A 19,990-nucleotide genomic window follows, 5' to 3' on the forward strand; every position below is an offset into this window, starting at 1 on the left:
CATACAGCCAACATCGATTGCATTCCCTTCATCAACCTTGTCTGTTACTTCATCAAAAAATTAAATTAGATTAGTCAAGCACAATCTGCCTTTTACAAATCAGTGCTGGCTCACCTTAATTAACTCAAACCTCTCCAAGTGCCTGTTGGTTTTTTCCCTAATTATTGTTATGCAGCGTTCAGACAACTCTCCCATATTCAGTGGATGTCTCCTCTGAGCTCAGAGTCTCACAATCTCCGACTTGAGGATCACTAAGGGTCCTATAGTGTGGAGCACGTTAAATGCCCTATCTAATTTGGGCAGTGGCACAATGTAGGAATGCTTCATTCTGCAGCACTGCGGAAGAAACTGATCACCGGGAATGCTTGCACATAAAAAATGTTAATCTCAAGATGCATCTAACAGGTAGCAAGCATGAAGCCTAGCTCTGAAAAAATAAACTGAATAAAAATACTGAGAATTCCAGACTTTCATCATACAAATTTGGGGAAATCAAGATTTTGGACTAGAAGACAAATTTTTTAAGGAGAGTCTCTGATGAAAGTTATTTATTTTAATGAATCATTTTAAAATATATTTATAAATATTGAGTGATTTAACAGAGAAGCTTAGATAAAAAGTCAAAGTTTATGCTTCAGGATACCAAAGTTGAAAACGGAAGCAGAGAAGACAACGTAAACTAGGAAGTAGTGATGAGTATGAAGCTTAGTTTTTAAAAGCCTGTACTTGATAAGAGGATTGAGGGAGGCCAGATATTACACAGTTTTAGATATTGGGAAATAATTAATTAGAAGCATTTTGAATTAAACTATGAGACTAAGCACAGTTGTGACTAGGGTTTGGAACTATTTTGTTTATAAATCTGAAAAATATATTGTTTCTTATTCTTTTTTGCTAATGGCGCAGTACTCAGACAGTTTCACAGAAAAGTATTAAACTGGTTTCTATCACACAAGTTATCTGCAGTTATGATGTTCAAGGTCCAAGAAAACTCAATAAGCTTGGCTTCACCATTTTGTTTACTGGCCTGCACAAGGCGTAAAAGTTCATGAACCATTTAAACAAATAACTCAGTGTTCATTTCTTGCACTTAGAAAACTCTTTAATTACTACAATGTGACCATGCACTTCATTTCTAGTAACTTTGAGAACTCTGGGTACAATTCAGTGCCAGTAACAAGATGATGCTTCATGAATGAGTATAAATTTTGGTAAAAACTATTAGTAGTTCCCCATTTTTCTTATTCTGCAATTTTCAGCAGTAAAAAGATATCAGGATTTGAAAATTTACATCAGCTCAGAATTTTAGATGCTATTGTGTCTTACATACAACACTTTTTCTATCCCTTAGCATGTCACAAGCAAGATAACCTCATTCAGAGAGTGTGCAGCACTTGTCAAATGGTTAGAGTACCATATGTCACACTTGGTAGTTCTAAAGAATGGCCTGACAAAGTTTCATACTGAAAATCGTGAAAATCGGGCAGCAGTAATTAGGTGACACCAACCTTTTCAGTTTTGTGAGAGAAGGGAAAAGGTTGAGAGAAGTAAGGTTACCCTTTATGGCTCTTGAAAATCTAACAGCTAATGCTGCTCATCATCGATGTCTGTATTCTCAATCTTCCTTCATTTTTCAACATTCTTCTGATTTGAAAATGAAACTCTTGAGTTGTTAAAGTTTTTTTTTAAACACTAGCCTGCAACCTCTTTCTCTCTCTGTGCAACCCATTTGTCTCTCCATTTTATCAATACCAATATGGCCAGTGCTTCTCTAAACTTTCCTCTCTTGATCTTTCTCTATTAAAAATAAACTAATTGTCTTATATATTCCCATTTCTGCTTACTATTTTGAAATCAAGATTCGTGGAGAAATTCAATAAGACCCGTTTTCGGGTGCAATTACCTGTGCCCAGTTCCTTTGAAGCAGTCAGCAGGCAAATTGTGCTGCCTGCCTCATCAACATGATTGTAGCATGCAGCCCAGCATGAAATGCGCTGATTGGCTGCACGCTCAACAGCAGTGTACATGGCTAGCATGACATACAGTTACTATACACTTCTAAAAGGCAGCCTGCCCCTCTTCAAAGGGAGGCGCACTAAGGCCACAGTAGCTTGTGACTCAGGAAGGCTTTGATGGAAGGAAGAAGACAGGTAGAAACATAGAAAATTTATGGCACAGAAGGAAGCCATTTGTTCCATCGTGTCTGTAAAAGTGGAAAGAGAGTAATTCAGCCTAATCCCATTTTATAGCTCTTGGTCGATAGAACTGTAGATTACAACACTTCAAGTACTTATCCAAGCATTTTTAAAAATGCGTTGTGGCTTTCTGTCTCTACCACCCTTTCAGACAGTGGGTTCCAGACCCCCACCACCCTCTGGGTGAAATAACTTCTCAATTCTCCTCTAATCCTTCTGCCAATTACTTCAAATCTATGCCCCATAGTTATTGACCTTTCTGATTTGAGAAATAGGTCCTTCCTACCCACTCTATCTAGGCCCCTTAATTAAATTTCCCCTCAGTTTCTTCATTTCCAAAGGAAAAAACCTCAGCCCATCAAATCTTTCCTCGTGACAAAAATTCTCCGTTCCTGGTAACATCTTCGTAAATCTCCTTTGTACCCCCTCTAGTGCAATCACATCCTTCCTGTAATGCGGTGACCAGAATTGTACACAGGCGCTCTAACTCTGACCTAACTAGTTTTTTTTATACAGTTCTAGCATAACCTTCATGATCGAATATTCTGCTAATAAAGGAAAGTATCCTGTATGCCTTCTTAACTGTCTTATCTACCTGTTCGGCTACCTTCAGATATCTGTGGACATGCACTCAAAGGTCACTTTGTTCCTCTACATTTCTCAGTATCCTACCATTTAGTGTGTATTCCTTTGCTTTTTTGCTCCCCACAAATGCATTACCTCTCATTTTTCTGGACTGAATTCCATTTGTCACTTTTCTGCCCAAATAACTAGTCCACTGGCAGCTTCCTGCAGTTTACAGCTTTCTTCCGCACTATCGACTACACAACCAATTTTTTTTATCTGAAAACTTCTTAATCATGCCCCCACATTTAAATCTAAATCATTGATACATGCCACGAAAAGCAAAAGCAAATACTGAACCCTGCAGAATCCCAATGGAAACAGCTTTCCAGTCACAAAAACACCCATCAACCATTACCCTTTGCCTTCAGCCACTGAGCCAATTTTGGATCTAACTTGCCACTTGCCGTTGGATTACATCGGCTCTTACTTTACTGACTAGTCTGCCATGTGTGTCCTGTCAAAAGCCTTGCTAAGATCCATGTCGACGACATCAAACAAGCTACCCTCATTGACCCTCCTGTTATAAACGCTGAACCTTGAACATGATTATGTTTTAAAAATTGTGATTTTTAAAAGTTCAAGATGGAATCCGGAAGGTCAGGCGACCTCACCTCTACGCTGTGAAAGGTTAACAGGACAACAGAGAACACAGATCGAAGACTTTCTTCGAAAAAACAGACTGCGAGCCCAACATCTGAACAATGGGTTTCGCCCTCCCAGGCTTTCGGTTCATAAAAAAAGGAGTCAGTAATTTGGAAGATGGAAATGTACCAGGCAGCTGTTAGCACCTCGGAACAATGGATAGGCCCAAGAGACTTTCTGAAATCAGACCTCTGGATTCTGCATTTTTGGAACTGCAATCAGCTATTGATTTCTGAGTCCAGATAAATTTAACAGACTTTCTGAAGGCAAACAGGCTGTAAGAGAAGAAATCAACAGTTGTGGCCTGGAGGCAGGCTGGAAGAAGGAAACTCAGCAGTTGCAGCCTCACAGCAGGCTGTAAGGGAAGAAACCAGTAGTTGCGTCCCAAAAGAGAGAGAGAGAGAGAGAGGAGATATTTGCTTTCAGAAGCCTGTTACAGTAAAAGGCTGCAAAGACTTGAACCTGTTTGAAAGTCAAAGCTTGCAGAGAAGTAGAAGAGTAGCAGGATCACCAGGAAATGCCTGATTCCAGGCATCAGGCTGGAAGTGCTTGGAGAAGTGAGCGAGGAAAATAGTCTGGGAACTCCAACCCAATGCAACTGGGAGAGCTTGGGACTTTTAACCACAAAGGGTTTCGCCATCAAAAAGGACTGTAATGCACAAGTGTGGTGTGAGGTTTTCAAGTATTTTAATAAGTAAAGAATATACCTTTCTTTATAATTTGGGGTATCAGCTACTTACAAAGTGCTATTCATTTAATTGGGGATTTCTTTTAGTTATAATCAAAGTGAAATCTTGCCATGCAATTCTTGAACCTGATCTGGGGGTTCATTCCCGTATTTTTCACGTTGACGATCTCTCTGAAGTCATAACACTCCTGTTACCTCGACAAAAAATTCATAGAGTTAGTCAGAGAAGACCTTTCCTTAACAAATCCATGTCCTTGATTAATCCATGCCTTTCTAAATGACGATGCATACTGACCTTGAGTATTTCTTTCCAGTAATTTGTCTACCAACTGTTAATTGTAAATTAATAGGGTTTAATTATATTCAGGTGGTGGTCTTTAACTGAGAATTCACTTGTGCTCCTATATATAGGAACAGACTGAAACTGTGTTTGTTGAGTTTGGAGGAGCATGTTTGTATAGTGTGTCGCTCTCTAAGTCAGGGTTGTCCAGCTTTTCACGTGGGGGGTGGGGGGTGCCACGTTACTATTTTTGTCTTACATAGGGGACTGGTGAGACAATTTCGGAAAGATAAAGGCATTAAAAATTTATTTTACTATTCATCAAAACAACAACAAATGTGAATTTTTGTCAAGAAGCTTTAAAAGAAAGATTAATTTATTGACTTACTTTCTTGTCACTATATTGGACACTAATTTAGTGAGATACCTGGCATTTTTTTGCTTGCACATGTAGTCAATGTTTGCCTGCACACTTGTAGTGATGTGGAGTATTCCGAATAGATGCCCGTCTGTCAGGAGTAATCTTGATCACTCTCTCTCCCTCTCTCTGTCTGTCTCTCTGTGTCCCCCTCTCTGTGTTGTCTCCCCCACTCTCTCTCTCTGCCCCCTCTCTCTCACTCTCTGCCCCCTCCATCTCTCCCTCTGCTCCCTCTCTCTGTCTTTGCCCCCCCCCCTCGCTCTCTCTCTCTCTTTCTCTGCCCCCCTCGCTCTCTTTCTCTGCCCCCTCTCTCTCTGCCTCCCCCCCTCTCTCTCTCTGCCTCCCCCACCGCTCTCTCTCTGCCTCCCCCATCTCTGTCTCTCGCTCTGTCCCCCTCTCTCTCTGCCCCCCTTAGATAAGTTAAGTGAGTGGGCAAAGATCTGGCAAATGGAGTATAATGTGGGAAAATGTGAAATTGTTAGTTTTGGCAGGAAGAATAAAAAAGAAGCATATTATTAAATGGTGAGAGATTGCAGAGCTCGGAGATGCAGAGGGATCTGGATGTCCTAGTGCATGAATCACAAAAGGTTAGTATGCAGGTACAGCAAGTAATTACAAAGTTAATAGAATATCATTTATTGCGAGGGGAATTGAATACAGAAGTAGGAGGTTATGCTGCAATTATACAGGGCATTGGTGAGACCACATCTGGAATACTGTGTACAGTACTGGTCTCCTTATTTAAGGAAGGATGTAAATGCATTGGAAGTAGTTCATTCCCAAATGGTCATCCTCAGTCCAGGCTCCTCTGCCTGCAGTCAAAACAACTGCTTCAACCAGATGCTTTCATTCCAAGCAGCCTCTATGGAAGCACAAAACCCTGCAGTTCTCAGCCTGTCTGTTTAAACAATAACTGGCTGATATTTCCATCCACTGCAGCTGGCTTCTTGTGAAACTGAAACCTTAGCCCTAGTCACATGTCCTTGGTTTAAAAAAAAACAGTCTGTTTGTTCTCAGTCACAAGACTGTTTGTTTGTCTAACCTAGGTTTGACTTCCCAGTACCTGGAAGCCTCAAGTTTCAATTTTAAATTAGGTGCCATCTCAAAAAAATTTAAACACAAGCTGTAAATAACTCAGTTTACATGCGAAGACTCTATCACGCTATAGAAGAAACCAGGGAGGTTCTCTTGCCACTCAAGCACAGCTGAATCATCAAAGATGAGCACCTGACCTCGTGGTCATTTGCCATGGTCTAAGTTTGGCTGACTCAACAACCAAGTGGTTCCAGCCAATGCCTTCTGGCCTTGCCACAACTCTTCAACAACACAGATACCTCATCCCAAATAACAGTTCAATTTTTTTTATTTACATTAGTTTAAGTGGAACAAAAACACAAACAAATTGAATGTTTGAAGTACAAGTGCCTTGCTTGTCACCGCGTACTCAGGGTATTGGAATTCTATAGGTACAGAATAAAACCTGCAACTCCGATGATACACGTCTTTCTTTAAATCATAATTTCCCAACAGGCGTGACTCCTGTAAAGTTGTGACATAATGGACACAAGGCAGACACCAGCCTTTTGACTTTATGTATATAATTTACCTAGACATACGAAAGAATTTAACAGTTTTGACTGATTGCAGGTTTAATCAGTCAAATATATAAAAAATGTCAAACAAGACAGCAATGTGGTACGTAGTTCAAAAGTGTGATTCCAACTTACATCTCTGAACACCTGGCCACAGTGATAACATTGTGAGAAATCACTAAGAGTCAGACTTTTTTCCACTGCAGAAAAGATCTTTTGAGGAATCTTGCATAGCTACTAATGGTCAGCTCACAAGTTTACATTTACAGAACATGAACATTTTAACAATATTTTCATAACAAAGACACATATCCTTGGGCTATTATAACCTTTATCCAAACCTGATATGAAGTTATTGGAGAAGTCGTGATATTAGCAAACTGTTCCCAACTTCCCAATTTGTTGCACAATTGTAATTCAAAAAGTCTGTTCGAAAAGAAATTATCCCCCATCATCTCAACCTCATACATAAGACAATATTCAGTTACATAAAAATTACAACATGGAAACAGGCCGTTTATCAGTCCATGTTGTCATGTATCTTTCATTTTAGATTAAATTACAAAATAAGAAATTGCGATGATAAACTATCTCAACTGTCCCACAGTACTGAGACCTTTTATTTATTCTTACACTGAAAAAGTAAAATCCTTATTCCACTTACCTCAGAGGGCTGCTGCAGCCCTAGTTTGACTTGACTGGGCATTGCAGACCACACAATGTTTACACTGCTTGAAGGCATAGAAGGTGAAGAGCACACATTTCCATTCTTCAGCTGCTCGGCTGAACGAGACCTTGGTCCTTGCCATCCTAGCACACCGTCTGGAAAAAAAAATGTAGCAGAATATTACTAAGCCCACTTTTTGGAAGGAAACCTGTTTCATCTGCAATAAAGTTATTAAAAAATACTTGGCATATCTGCAGTCTGGTTCACATGATTTAGTTCATAGATTATCTATGCAGGAATGTTTAGGGTGAGACAACTGATATGTTGTAGATTTTGTTTTGAAAACTATTACACAGCACTTCCAGCGACAGGTTTTTAATTCTTGCATCAGCAGTCATTGCTGTATGTTATAAGAACATAAGAAACTGGAGCAGGAGTAGGCCATTCGGCCCCTCAAGCCTGCCCTGCCATTCAATAAAATTATGGCTGATCTGCCCCTGACCTCAACTCCTCTTTCATGCCAACTCCTCATAGCCCTCAACTCCCCGGCATTTCAAAAATCTATCTACCTCCTCTTTAAATACTTTCAGTGATCTAGCCTCCACAACTCTCTGGGGTAGAGAAGAAATTCCTTCGCATCTCAGCTTTAAATGAGTGTCCCTTATTCTGTAACTATGTCCCCTAGTTCGAGATTCCCCCATTAGTGGAAACAATTTCTCAACATCTACCCTGTCAAGCCCCCTCAGAATCTTGTACGTTTCAATAAGATCACCCCTCATTCTTCTAAACTCTAATGAATAAAGGCCTAACCTGTTTAGCCGTTCTTGATAAGTCAACCCCTTCATCCCAGGAATCAGTCTAGTGAATCTCTTTTGAACTGCCTCCAATGCCAGTATATCCTTTTATCAATACGGGGACCAAAACTGTACACAGTACTCCAGGTGCTGCCTCACCAATATCCTGTACAGTTGTAACAAGACTTCCCTATTTTTAAACTCCAACCCCCTAGCAATAAAGGCCAAAATTCCATTTGCTTTCTTAATTACTTGCTGCACCTGCATGCTAACTTTTTGTGTTTCATGCACCAGAACACCCAGATCTCTCTGTGCTGCACTTTTTTTTTTAATAGAGTCTCTCTCCATTTAAATAATAGTCTACTTTTTGATTCTTCCTACCAAAGTGCATGACCTCACACTTTCCTACATTAAACTCCATCTGCCAAGTTTTTGCCCACTCACTCAACCTATCTATATCCCTTTGCAAATTCCTTATGTCCTCATCACAACATGCGCTCCCACCTATTTTTGTACCATCAGCAAATTTGGATATATTACACTCTGCCCTCTGCTCCAAGTCATTAATATAGATAGTGAATAATTGAGGCCCTAGGACTGATCCTTGTGGCACTCCACTAGTTAGGTCTTTCCAACCTGAAAAAGACTCATTAATCCTGACTCTGTCTTCTGTGAGTTAACCAATCCTCAATCCATGCTAATACATTACCCCCAATACTCCTATCTTGTGCAATAATCTTTTATGTGGCACCTTACTGAATGCCTTCTGGAAATCCAAATGCACTACATCTACCGGTTCCCCTTTATCAACTCTGCTTGTTATATCCTCAAAGAACTCTAGCAAATTTGTCAAACATGATTTCCCTTTCACAAAACCATGTTGACTGTTTGATTGCGTTCAGCTTTTCTAAATGTCCTGCTATTTCTTCCTTAATAATGGACTCTAGCATTTTCCCAACAACCGATGTTAGACTGACTGACTATAGTTTCTTGCTTTTTGTCTCCCTCCCTTCTTGAACAGGGTGTCACATTAGTGGTTTTCCAATCCGCTGGGACCCTACCTGAATCCAGTGAGTTCTGGAATATTTCAACCAATGCCTCCATTATCTCTGCAGCCACTTCCTTTAAAATCCTTGAATGCAGGCCATCAGGTTCTGGCGACTTGTCTGCCTTTAGTCCCATTAGTTTGTCAAATACTTTGTCCCTCGTGATAGAGACTGTTACCGGATTTTTCCTCCCATTAGCTCCTTGCTTATCTGATATACTTCCACTTAAGTCCAAAACAGACATGCAACAGTGACTTGGCGATGCAAAAATTAAGAACCTGTCTCTGAAAGTCCTGTCAAATAGTGAATGGAGTAGAAAACAAGCAATTGCTGCTTGGTTTTTCGTGTACTTTGATGCACAAGACAAACTGATTCAAAAAGGAATGTTGTAAAACTCTGCTCTCTGATTACGTTCCCCACCAATAATCTAACCTATGTGAGGAACTGCATTGCAAGATCGGACATGGCAGCTGAATAGTATGGCAAGTAAGTGTAGGTTGGGAAAAAGAACCCGACCCGAATCCGACCGATCCACAGCGGACCCGAGCCTGAGCTGGCCCAAGTTCCTCCAATTTCGACCCGAGCCCGACCCGACCCCACTCGACTATCCCTTTACTGGCCCTCTGACTGGGAAGCTCCAAGAATCTGCAGCGCATGCGTGATGACGTCATAGTGGCGTCACTCGCTCACTGCGCAGACTCAGTTTCGTCCCAGACTCCCAGCTCAGGTAAGTTTTTTATTTTTAATACTTACCAGCAGAGCACTTACTGTGTGCATCCGGCCCGACCTGAGCCGAGCCCAACCCGGACTCGGCCTGACCCGACCAGAGTTCGAAAGCCGCACCAGAAGAGGGGCCCGACCCAACCCGACTCCAACACGTCGTCGGGTCCCGTTGGGTTCGGGTTGGGTAGCAGGCCTTTAAAGTGTAGTTAGAGTTATCAAATGAACATTTCCAACAAAATTATCTGAAATTATTTATGTTTGTTGTGTTGGACCTATAGCTGCTAATGTACGGAAATAAACGGGTTGTTGGTCAACGCAGGATGGAAAAGGGGAAAACAGAAGTTTATACTGATGTGCTGTTCTGTGGCAAAAACAAGAAATGCTGGATTCACTCAGCAGGTCTGGCAGCATCTGTGGAAAGAGAAGCAGAGTTAACGTTTCGGGTCAGTGACCCTTCTTCGGAACTGACAAATATTAGAAAAGTCACAGATTATAAACAAGTGAGGTGGGGGTTGGGCAAGAGATAACAAAGGAGAAGGTGCAGATTGGACCAGGCCACATAGCTGACCAAAAGGTCACGGAGCAAAGGCAAACAATATGTTAATGGTGTGTTGAAAGACAAAGCATTATTCTGTACTAATGTTTTGTCTTTCAACACACCATTAACATATTGTTTGCCTTTGCTCCGTGACCTTTTGGTCAGCTATGTGGCCTGGTCCAATCTGCACCTTCTCCTTTGTTATCTCTTGCCCAACCCCCACCTCACTTGTTTATAATCTGTGACTTTTCTAATATTTGTCAGTTCCGAAGAAGGGTCACTGACCCGAAACGTTAACTCTGCTTCTCTTTCCACAGATGCTGCCAGACCTGCTGAGTGAATCCAGCATTTCTTGTTTTTGTTTCAGATTTCCAGCATCCGCAGTATTTTGCTTTTATTTTGCTGTTCTGTGGATACAGTTTTGCACTTTATCACACTCAACTGTACCCTAGTTGTTTCTCATAATAAAATCTTAAGGAAATAGTCATAGCATTCGAATCCGAAATGCTCTGCATGAAAGGGTGGTGGAAGCAGATTCAATAGTAACTTCCAAAAGGGAATTGGATATATACTTGAAAGAGAAAAAATTTGCAGGGGTGCAGGAAAAGAGCAGGGAGTGGGACTAATTGGATAGCTGTTTCAAAGAGCCAGCATAGGTACAATGGGACAAATGGCCTCTTTCTGTGCTGTAAAATTCTGTAATTCTATAGATTATACAATAAGTATTTTTTGGCTTTGGGACTACAGAAACTTGCTACTTGTGCTAAGATTCATAGGGCAGTGATATTTTTTAAAATGTTATTTTAGAATCATTATAAAGGGCAATGATCTGAAAATACAGTTCAGAAGCAGCAAACCATTAATAAATGTACCCAGTTTTCAAGATTAAAAATAGGTTCGGTGAAGTTGGCCCTTCAACTCATTTGATTTCATCCTTCAATATTACCAACTCTACTGTTCTACCCACACAGCATGGAGAGGTTTCTTAAATAAGTCCAATGTTGTTGACTCAACCATCTTTCCTAAGTAGAAGATATTGCTCATATATAAAGATATCCTTACACCCAGTTCTCCTAAATTTGTCTGTCACTGCTCTGAATCTGTGCCCTCTAAGCTTGTTGCATATTGTTTCATATTTACTTTCATAGTCCACATAAGCATATTATGCACCTCTATAAGGACAACAAACATCTCTTTGAGGTTGAGCAGCCTTAGTTTATCAATTTTTTCCTTAAGAATCTCGAAAACTAAGAATCAGTATCATAGATATATCAACATATAAAAAGTTAAATACTTAAAAGGAAGTAAAAGGATAGTTAACGGAATGGTGGGGTTGATTAGGGACAAAAAAAATCCCCATGGAGGCAGAAGTCACGACTGAAATACTGAATGAGTACTTTGCATCCATCTTCATGAAAGAAGATTAAGCTAATGTTGCAGTTAATATTCGATAGGATAAAAATAGAAAGGAGGTAATAAATAGTTTGACATCACTCGAAATTAACAAATCGCCCAGTCCAGATGGCTCCAGCCTAGATCACTGAAGCTAGGGTGGAGACAGAAGAAACTCTAACCAAAATCGTTCGATCCTCCTTGGATATGGGCATTGTGCCAGATGAGAGGATTGCAAATATTACACCCTTGTTCAAAAAGGAGGGGGGATAGATCTGGAGCAAGTTTCCAAGGTTCTTCAGGGTCCACAGGGGGCCAGGAGGCCCTCCAGACAAACTCTGAGAAGGCAATGGGAGCAGATAGCTGTGTAGGTCAATGTAATGTCAGCAGTATAATCCTGAGGACCTGGATGCAATGCTGAAAGAAGTTCAATGACCTCATACGAGTGATCAAGTTTCATGAATGCATCTTCAAATGCCACATTCTAGTAACTGCACAATTATCCTGACACACTATTCAATGCACCACATCATCATCTCTCACCTACCAACAATTTCCATCAATCACGACTCATACTTAACATTCATTACTTCACCCTCACACACTTAGCACTGCTGCAAGCCTCACACCCATATCTCACACCTTGCACATACACTGTCAGCTATTCAACCATGACTGTCACATCACCCCACACTCACTGAAACACTTCCCTCTCTCTCACACACAAGATAGCAGACAACCAAAGCTAACCGAGGTGCAACAGGTATGGCTGCATGTCCTGAGGCTGAGGCTATGGTGAGCCAAGGGGCTGAAAGGATTGGAGATGATAGTATACTCATACCTAACCCCTACAACCATACAAATTAGGAGCAGAAGTAGGCCATTCAGCCCGTCGAGCCTGCTCCGCCATTTAATAAGATCATGGCTGATCTGTTTCTGTCTCAAGTTCCACACTCCCATCTACCCCCGATAATTTTTAAGGTGGAGGTAGATAGATTCTTGTTAGGCAAATGAATCAATGGCCCCTCGCACAACCCTCTGAGAAATTTTTTTTTCCTCGTCTCTGTTCTAAAAGGGCGACCCCTAATTTTCAAACAGTGCCCCCTAGTTCTGGACTCACCCAGAAGAGGAAACATCCCCTCCACATTCACCCTGTCAAGGTTGTAATCTCTGGAGTACTCCCGGTGCCACGTGCTAGTGAGCATAGGAATAGGAGAATAAAGCAGATGAATGCGTGGCTGAAGAGATGGTGCAGGCAGGCTTTAGTTTCCTGGATCACTGGGTCTGTTTCTGGCATAGGTGGGACCTGTACAAGTTGGATGGGTTGCACCTGAACCGGAACGGGACCAACATCCTTGCTGGGAGGTTTGCTAGTGCTGTTGGGGGGGGGTTTAAACTAATTTGGCAGGGGGATGGGATACAGAATGGAGGTACAGTAGGGGGTGATGCACAGTCAAATATAGAAGAGAAACTAAGTCAGTCTGCAAGGCAGAGCAAATATAGACCTGTTAAGGCACAAGTGAAAAATGCATGGCTGGATTGCATCTATTTTAATGCAAGGAGTCTTACTAGTAAGGCAGATGAATTGAGGGCGTTGATTAGCACATGGCATTATGATATTATTGCTATCACAGAGACATGGTTGAGGGAGGGGCAGGACTGGCAGCTCAATATTCCAGGGTATAGAATCTTCAGGTGAGACAAGCAAGTGGGTAAAAGAGGAGGTGGCATTGCACTGTTGATCAAGGAGTCAATTACTGCAGTAAGGAGTGATGATATCTTAGAAGGTTCCTCAAATGAGACCATATGGGTAGAACTTAAAAACAAAAAGGTGACAATCACTTGGCTGGGAGTGTACTACAGGCCTCCAAATAGTCAGGGAGAGATAGAGGAGCAGATATGTAGGCAAATCTCAGAGAGGTGTAAACAGTAATAGGGTAATAATAGTAGGGGATTTCAACTTCCCCAATAGTAACTGGGATAGTCTTAGTCCAAAAGGCTTAAAGGGGGTGGAATTCTTAAAATGCATACAGGAGAGCATTTTGAGCCAGTACGTAGAAAGTCCTACAAGAGAAGGGGCAGTACTGGACCTAATCCTAGGAAATGAAGCCAAACAAGTGGCAGACGTGTCAATGGGGGAACATTTCAGGGATAGTGACCATAACTCTGTACAATTTAAGGTAGTTATGAAAAAGGCCAAAGATGGACCGAAAATAAAGGTACAGAATTGGGGGAAGGCCGATTTCAATATGATAAAACAGGATCTGGCCAAAGTGGACTGGGAGCAGCTACTTGTAGGAAAGTCCACATCAGACCAGTGGGAGTCATTCAAAGGAGGAAATAGTGAGAGTTCAGAGCCAACATGTATCCATTAAGGTGAAGGGTAGGACCAAGAAGTCCAGGGAACCCTGGATGTCAAGGGATATAGAGGATTGGATAAGGAAAAAAAAGGAGGCTTATGGCAGATTCAGAGCGCTGAAAACAGCGGAGACACTAGAGAAGTATAGAAAGTGTAGGGAGGTACTTAAAAAAGTAATTAGGAGAACGAAGAGGGGACATGAAAAAACACTGGCGGGAAAGATAAAGGAAAATCCTGAGGTGTTTTATAAGTATATTAAGGGCAAGAGGATAACCAGGGAAAGAGTAGGGCCCATTAGGGACCTAAGTGGCAATCTGTGTGCAGAGCCAGAGGACATAGGTGGGGTTTTAAATTATTACTTTTCATCTGTGTTCACTATGAAGAAAGACGATGTAGGTGTAGAGATCAGGGAGGGGGATTGCGATATACTTGAACATATTAGCATTGAAAGGGAGGAAGTACTGGCTGTTTTAGCGGGCTTAATAGTCGATAAATCCCCAGGCCCAGATGAGATGTATCCCAGGCTGTTATGTGAGGCAAGGGAGGAGATAACAGGGGCTCTGACACAAATTTTCAAATCCTCTCTGGCCACAGGAGAGGTGCCAGAGGATTGGAGGACAGCGAATGTGGTACCATTATTCAAGAAGGGTAGCAGGGATAAACCAGGTAATTACAGGCCGGTGAGTCTAACTTCAGTGGTTGGGAAACTATTGGAAAAAATTCTGAGGGACAGGATTAACCTACACTTGGAGAGGCAGGGATTAATCAGGGATAGTCAGCATGGCTTTGTCAGAGCGAGATCGTGTCTAACTAACTTGATTGAATTTTTCGAGGTGGTAACTAGATGTGCAGATGAGGGTAAAGCAGTTGATGTAGTCTACTAGACTTCAGTAAGGACTTCAGTAAGGCTTTTGATAAGGTCCTGCATGGGAGATTGCTTAAGAAGGTAAGAGCCCATGGATCCAGGGCAATTTGGCAAATTGGATCCAAAATTGGCTTCGTGGCAGGAGGCAGAGGGTGATGGTCAAGGGTTGTTTTTGCAAGTGGAAGCCTGTGACCAGTGATGTACCACAGGGATGGGTGCTGTGACCCTTGCTGTTTGTAGTGTACATTAATGATTTAGACGCGAATATAGGAGGTATGATCAGTAAGTTTGCAGATGACACGAAAATTGGTGGTGTCGTAAATAGTGAGGAGGAAAGCTTTACATTACAGGGAGATATAGATGGGCTGGTAAGGTGGGCGGAGCTGTGGCAAATGGAATTTAATCCTGAGAAGTGGGAGGTGATGCATTTTGGGAGGACTAACAAGGCAAGGGAATATACAATGGATGTTAGGACCCTCGGAAGTACAGAGGGACCTTGCTGTACTTGTCCATAGATCACTGAAGCTGGCAGCACAGATATATAAGATGGTTAGGAAGGCATATGGGATACTTGCCTTTATTAGTCGAGGCATAGAATATAAGAGCAGGGAGGTTATGATGGAGCTGTATAAAACGCTACTTAGGCCACCACTGGAGTATTGTGTACAGTTCTGGACACCACACTAAAGGAAGGATGTGATTGCACTGGAGAGAGTGCAGAGGAGATTCACCAGGATGTTGCCTGGGCTGAGGCAGTTCAGCTATGAAAAGAGACTGAAAAGGCTAGGGTTGTTTTCCTTAGAGAAGAGACAGCTGAGGGAGGACATGATTGAGGTATACAAAATTATGAGGGGAATTGATGGGTTAGAAAAGGAAGATACTTTTTCCCTTAGCGGAGGGGTCAAAAACCAGGGGGCACAGATTTCAGGTAAGGTTTAGAGGGGATTTGAGGAAAAACAACTTCACCCAGAGGGTGGCTGGAATCTGGAACGCACTGCCTGAAGAGGTGGTAGAGGCAGGAACCCTCACAACATTGAACATGTATTTCGATGAGCACTTGAAACGCCATAGCATACAAGGCTATGGGCCAAGTGCTGGAAAATGGGATTAGAATAGTTAGGTGCTTGATGGCCGGCACAGAAACGATGGGCCAAAGGGCCTGTTTCTGTGCTGTATAACTCTATGACTCCATGACTCTACTCAGAATTTTATATACTTCAATCAAGTCTCCCCTTACTCTTCTAAACTCCAGTGAAAATAAGCCCAGTCTGTCCAACCTTTCCTCATAAGGTAACCCGCCCATTTCAGGTATCAATCTAGTAAACCTCTTCTGAACCGCCTCCAACGCATTCACATCCTTCCTTAAATAACGAGACTAAAACTGCACACAGTATTCCAAATGTGGTCTCACCAATGCCCCGTATAACTGAAGCATTACATCCTTACTTTTATTTTCAATTCCTCTCATAATAAAGGATAGCATTCCATTAGCCTTCTTCATTATTTGCTATACCTGCATACTAACCTTCTGTGACTCATGCATTAGAATACCTAGATCCCTCTGCACCTCGTAATTCTGCAGCTGGTCCCCGTTTAAGAAATACTCTGCTTTTTTATTCTTCCTGCCAAAGTGAACAACTTCACATTTTCCCACATTATATTCCATCTGCCAGATTTTTGCCCACTCACTCAACCTATCTATATCGGTCTGCAACTTATGTCCTCTTCACAACATACTTTCCTTCCTATCTTTGTGTCATCTGAAAATTTAGCTACCATGCCCTTATCTAAGTCATTGATATAAATTATAATAAGTTGAGGCCCCTGCGGGACTCCACCCGTCACATCCTGCCAATCAGAAAAGGGCCCATTTATGTATACTCTCTGTTTTCTGCCAGCCCACACCATGAGCTCCTACTTTGCGCAATAACTTTTAATATGGCACCTTGTCAAATGTCTTCTGGAAATCCAAGTACAGTATGTCAACCCTCCTTCCCATATCCCACTTCCCCATCATCACACAATCTCTTCTGATTGCACATAGCTGCACATAGTGTAAGAATCCACCTTTTGCTTTCCTCCGCTCTCCTACCACAACTCTACCCTTTCTCCATTCAGATACCCAAGAATTGCCACCTGGCCAGGCAGTGCTGCACAAGCACGAAATCGAAGAGGAAGAGATTGATAATGAAGAAGAAACACCATCGCTTGATCTCACACTCGCAGTCACCAACTCAGATACTGTCACTGCATGTAAAAAGGAACAAAGAAAGACTTGCATTTATATCACATTTTTCACAACCACAGATGTGCCAAAGTACTTTACAGCCAATTAAGTACTTTTTGAAGTCTAGTCTCTGTTGTAATGGAGGAAACACAGCAGCCAAATTGCACAGTGCAATCTCCCACAAACAGCAATGTGATAATAACTAGATAATGTATTTTTTTGAGGGATAAATATTGGTCAGGAAACCAGGGATAATTCCCCTGCTCTTGTTTGAAATAGGGCCATGGGATCTTTTACGTCCACCGGAGAGGGCAGATGAGGCCCCGGTTTAACATCTCATCCAGAAAACTGCACCTCCAACAGTGCAGCACTCCTTCAGTATTGCACTGGGGTGTCAGCCTTGATTTTTCTGCTCAACTCCTGGTGTGGGACTTGAACACACAACTTTCTGAAACAGAAGCAAGACAGCTACCCTCAGAGTGACGCTAACACCATACTTTAGATGCAGGATCTGTACGTGGCAGTCATGGAAGACAGAGGGTAGCAGTGGAAGGGTGCTTTTCTGAATGGAGGGATGTGACTAGTGGTGTTCCGCAGGGATCATTGCTGGGACCTTTGCTGTTTGTAGTATATATAAATGATTTGGAGGAAAATGTAGCTGGTCTGATTAGTAAGTTTGCGGACGACACAAAGGTTGGTGGAGTTGCGGATAGTGATGAGGATTGTCAGAGGATACAGCAGGATATAGATCGGTTGGAGACTTGGGCGGAGAAATGGCAGATGGAGTTTAATCCGGACAAATGTGAGGTAATGCATTTTGGAACGTCTAATGCAGGTGTAAATGGCAGAACCCTTATGAGTATTGATAGGCAGAGAGATCTGGGCGTACAGGTCCACAGGTCACTGAAAGTGACAACGCAGGTGGATAATCAAGAAGGCATATGGCATGCTTGCCTTCATCGGTCGGGGCATAGAGTATAAAAATTGGCAAGTCATGCTGCAGCTGTACAGAACTTTCGTTAGGCCACACTTCGAATATTGCATGCAATTCTGGTCGCCACACTACCAGAAGGACGTGGAGGCTTTGGAGAGGGTACAGAAGAGGTTTACCAGGATGTTGCCTGGACTGGAGGGCATTAGCTATGAGGAGAGGTTGGATAAACTCGGATTGTTTTCACTGGAACGACGGAGGTGGAGGGGCGACATGATAGAGGTTTAGAAAATTATGAGCGGCATGGACAGAGTGGATAGTCAGAAGCTTATTCCCAGGGTGGAAGAGTCAGTTACTAGGGGACATAGGTTTAAGATGAGAGGGGTAAAGTTTAGAGGGGATGTGCGAGGCAAGTTCTTTACACAGAGGGTGGTGAGTGCCTGGAACTTGCTGCCGGGGGAGGTGGTGGAAGCAGGTACGATAGCGACGTTTAAGAGGCATCTTGACAAATACATGAATAGGATGGGAATAGAGGGATACAGTCCCCGGAGGTGCAGAAGGTTTTAGTTTAGGCAGGCATCAAGATCGGCGCAGGCTTGGAAGGCCGAATGGCCTGTTCCTGTGCTGTACTGTTCTTTGTGGTGAGTCACCAGGCATGAGAAGTCAGCTGCCAGGGCAGGGGGAAGGGGTAGTGCAAGGGCCAGCTCCCCGGAGGGTGAGGTCACAGATGAGGACTTTGATGGGACTGCATACAAGAAAAGGCTGATGCATAGGCATACAGAAATACTTGGTGCATTGGTAGACCTGCCAGAAGGCCTCCTGTCACTGTTAAGGAGCATGGAAGACTCCAGCACTAACTTGGCAGAGGGCATCATATAGAGTTTGGAGCCCATCCTTTCCAGTATGGAAGTGGTGGCCAACTCCATGATGCTGCGTCTGATTGCTGATGTCTCAGCTTCCATTGCAGCAAAAGCAGAAGCTACCCAATATCTGAGTGCTGTAGTGCTAGCTCAAACTGAGTCATGCAAGTGCAGCTTGTTGCCATGAAGACTGAGACTGCTACCATCATGGCTGTGGATACCAATGTTCAAAAGGAGCTTGCAGGACATTACAGCAATTCAACAATCTGTCCTCAAACACACTGCTGAGGCCCCGCCCCATAGGAGTGGCCGTGGCACCGTGGAGCACGAACCTGCTGTCGTCCCTCAGGACAACAGCGTTCGTGGTTCTACTAGTGCCACTCGCCAATGTCCTTTTCCTGTCGCCTATCCACCAGCTAGCCCAGACTGCTACCATCGATGCCAAGATGGTGCAATCCAAAGCTGCGTCCTCAAGACCCAGAGCTACTCAAGGCCATCCTGCATGGCCAATTGCAATCTCCCCGACTTAAAGAGTCAGCAGGCTTCCACTAGCCATGTTGCAGCCACTGGGGTAATGCTGTGTAGGAGCACAGGCACCAAGGCAATTCACAAAGATGATTCGTTGACTTTTGTATGAAATATTGAATTATTTGTTTGATAAAGTTGGCTTGGAATTTTTGTTTTATCTCAGCATTGTAGCCAAGAGGGTTCTGTATCAGAAGGAAGGTAAGATGTGGGACTATTGTTGAATGGGGAATTGGAGTTGTGTTCCATGGCACCGGAGTTAGATGAGCTGATCACAGGCAGTCTGGCTGGAAAAGGGATATGTTGGTTGCCTCCTCCCTTCAGCTTCCTCCTCCTCAGCTGTTCACTGTATACCTGCGGACAAGGGCTGTTCCCTCATGCTGGTGAGGTTGCGCAGGAGGCAGCAGACAAATCGTGAAACAAGCTCTGGCGAACATTGCAGGAATCCTCCAGAGCAGCTGAGGCAGTGGAAGTATTGCTTGAGCACCCCAATGGTCTACTCAGTGAAGTTTCATGTGGTAGCATGCCTCTCGTGCACTTGGGTTGTGCAGCAGTCATGTAGTATCTGGTCATACCCCTTGTTGCCCAGTAGCTACCCAATGGTTTGACATGGTCGCTCAA

At 42.8% G+C, this 19,990-nt stretch overlaps 1 protein-coding gene across 1 annotated transcript in view; it reads right to left on the reverse strand.

Moving 5' to 3' along the window:
• Positions 1-19,990, reverse strand: part of LOC137383499 (oxysterol-binding protein-related protein 10-like) — a 220,732-nt gene that overhangs the window by 131,160 nt on the left and 69,582 nt on the right. The window contains exon 4 of the mRNA XM_068056511.1: positions 7,107-7,264. Coding sequence (XP_067912612.1) covers positions 7,107-7,264 — 158 coding nt within the window. The remainder of the gene's footprint in view (positions 1-7,106; positions 7,265-19,990) is intronic.

This window comes from Heterodontus francisci, chromosome 2 (genome assembly GCF_036365525.1).
Source record: "Heterodontus francisci isolate sHetFra1 chromosome 2, sHetFra1.hap1, whole genome shotgun sequence".
Taxonomy (NCBI): domain Eukaryota; kingdom Metazoa; phylum Chordata; class Chondrichthyes; order Heterodontiformes; family Heterodontidae; genus Heterodontus; species Heterodontus francisci.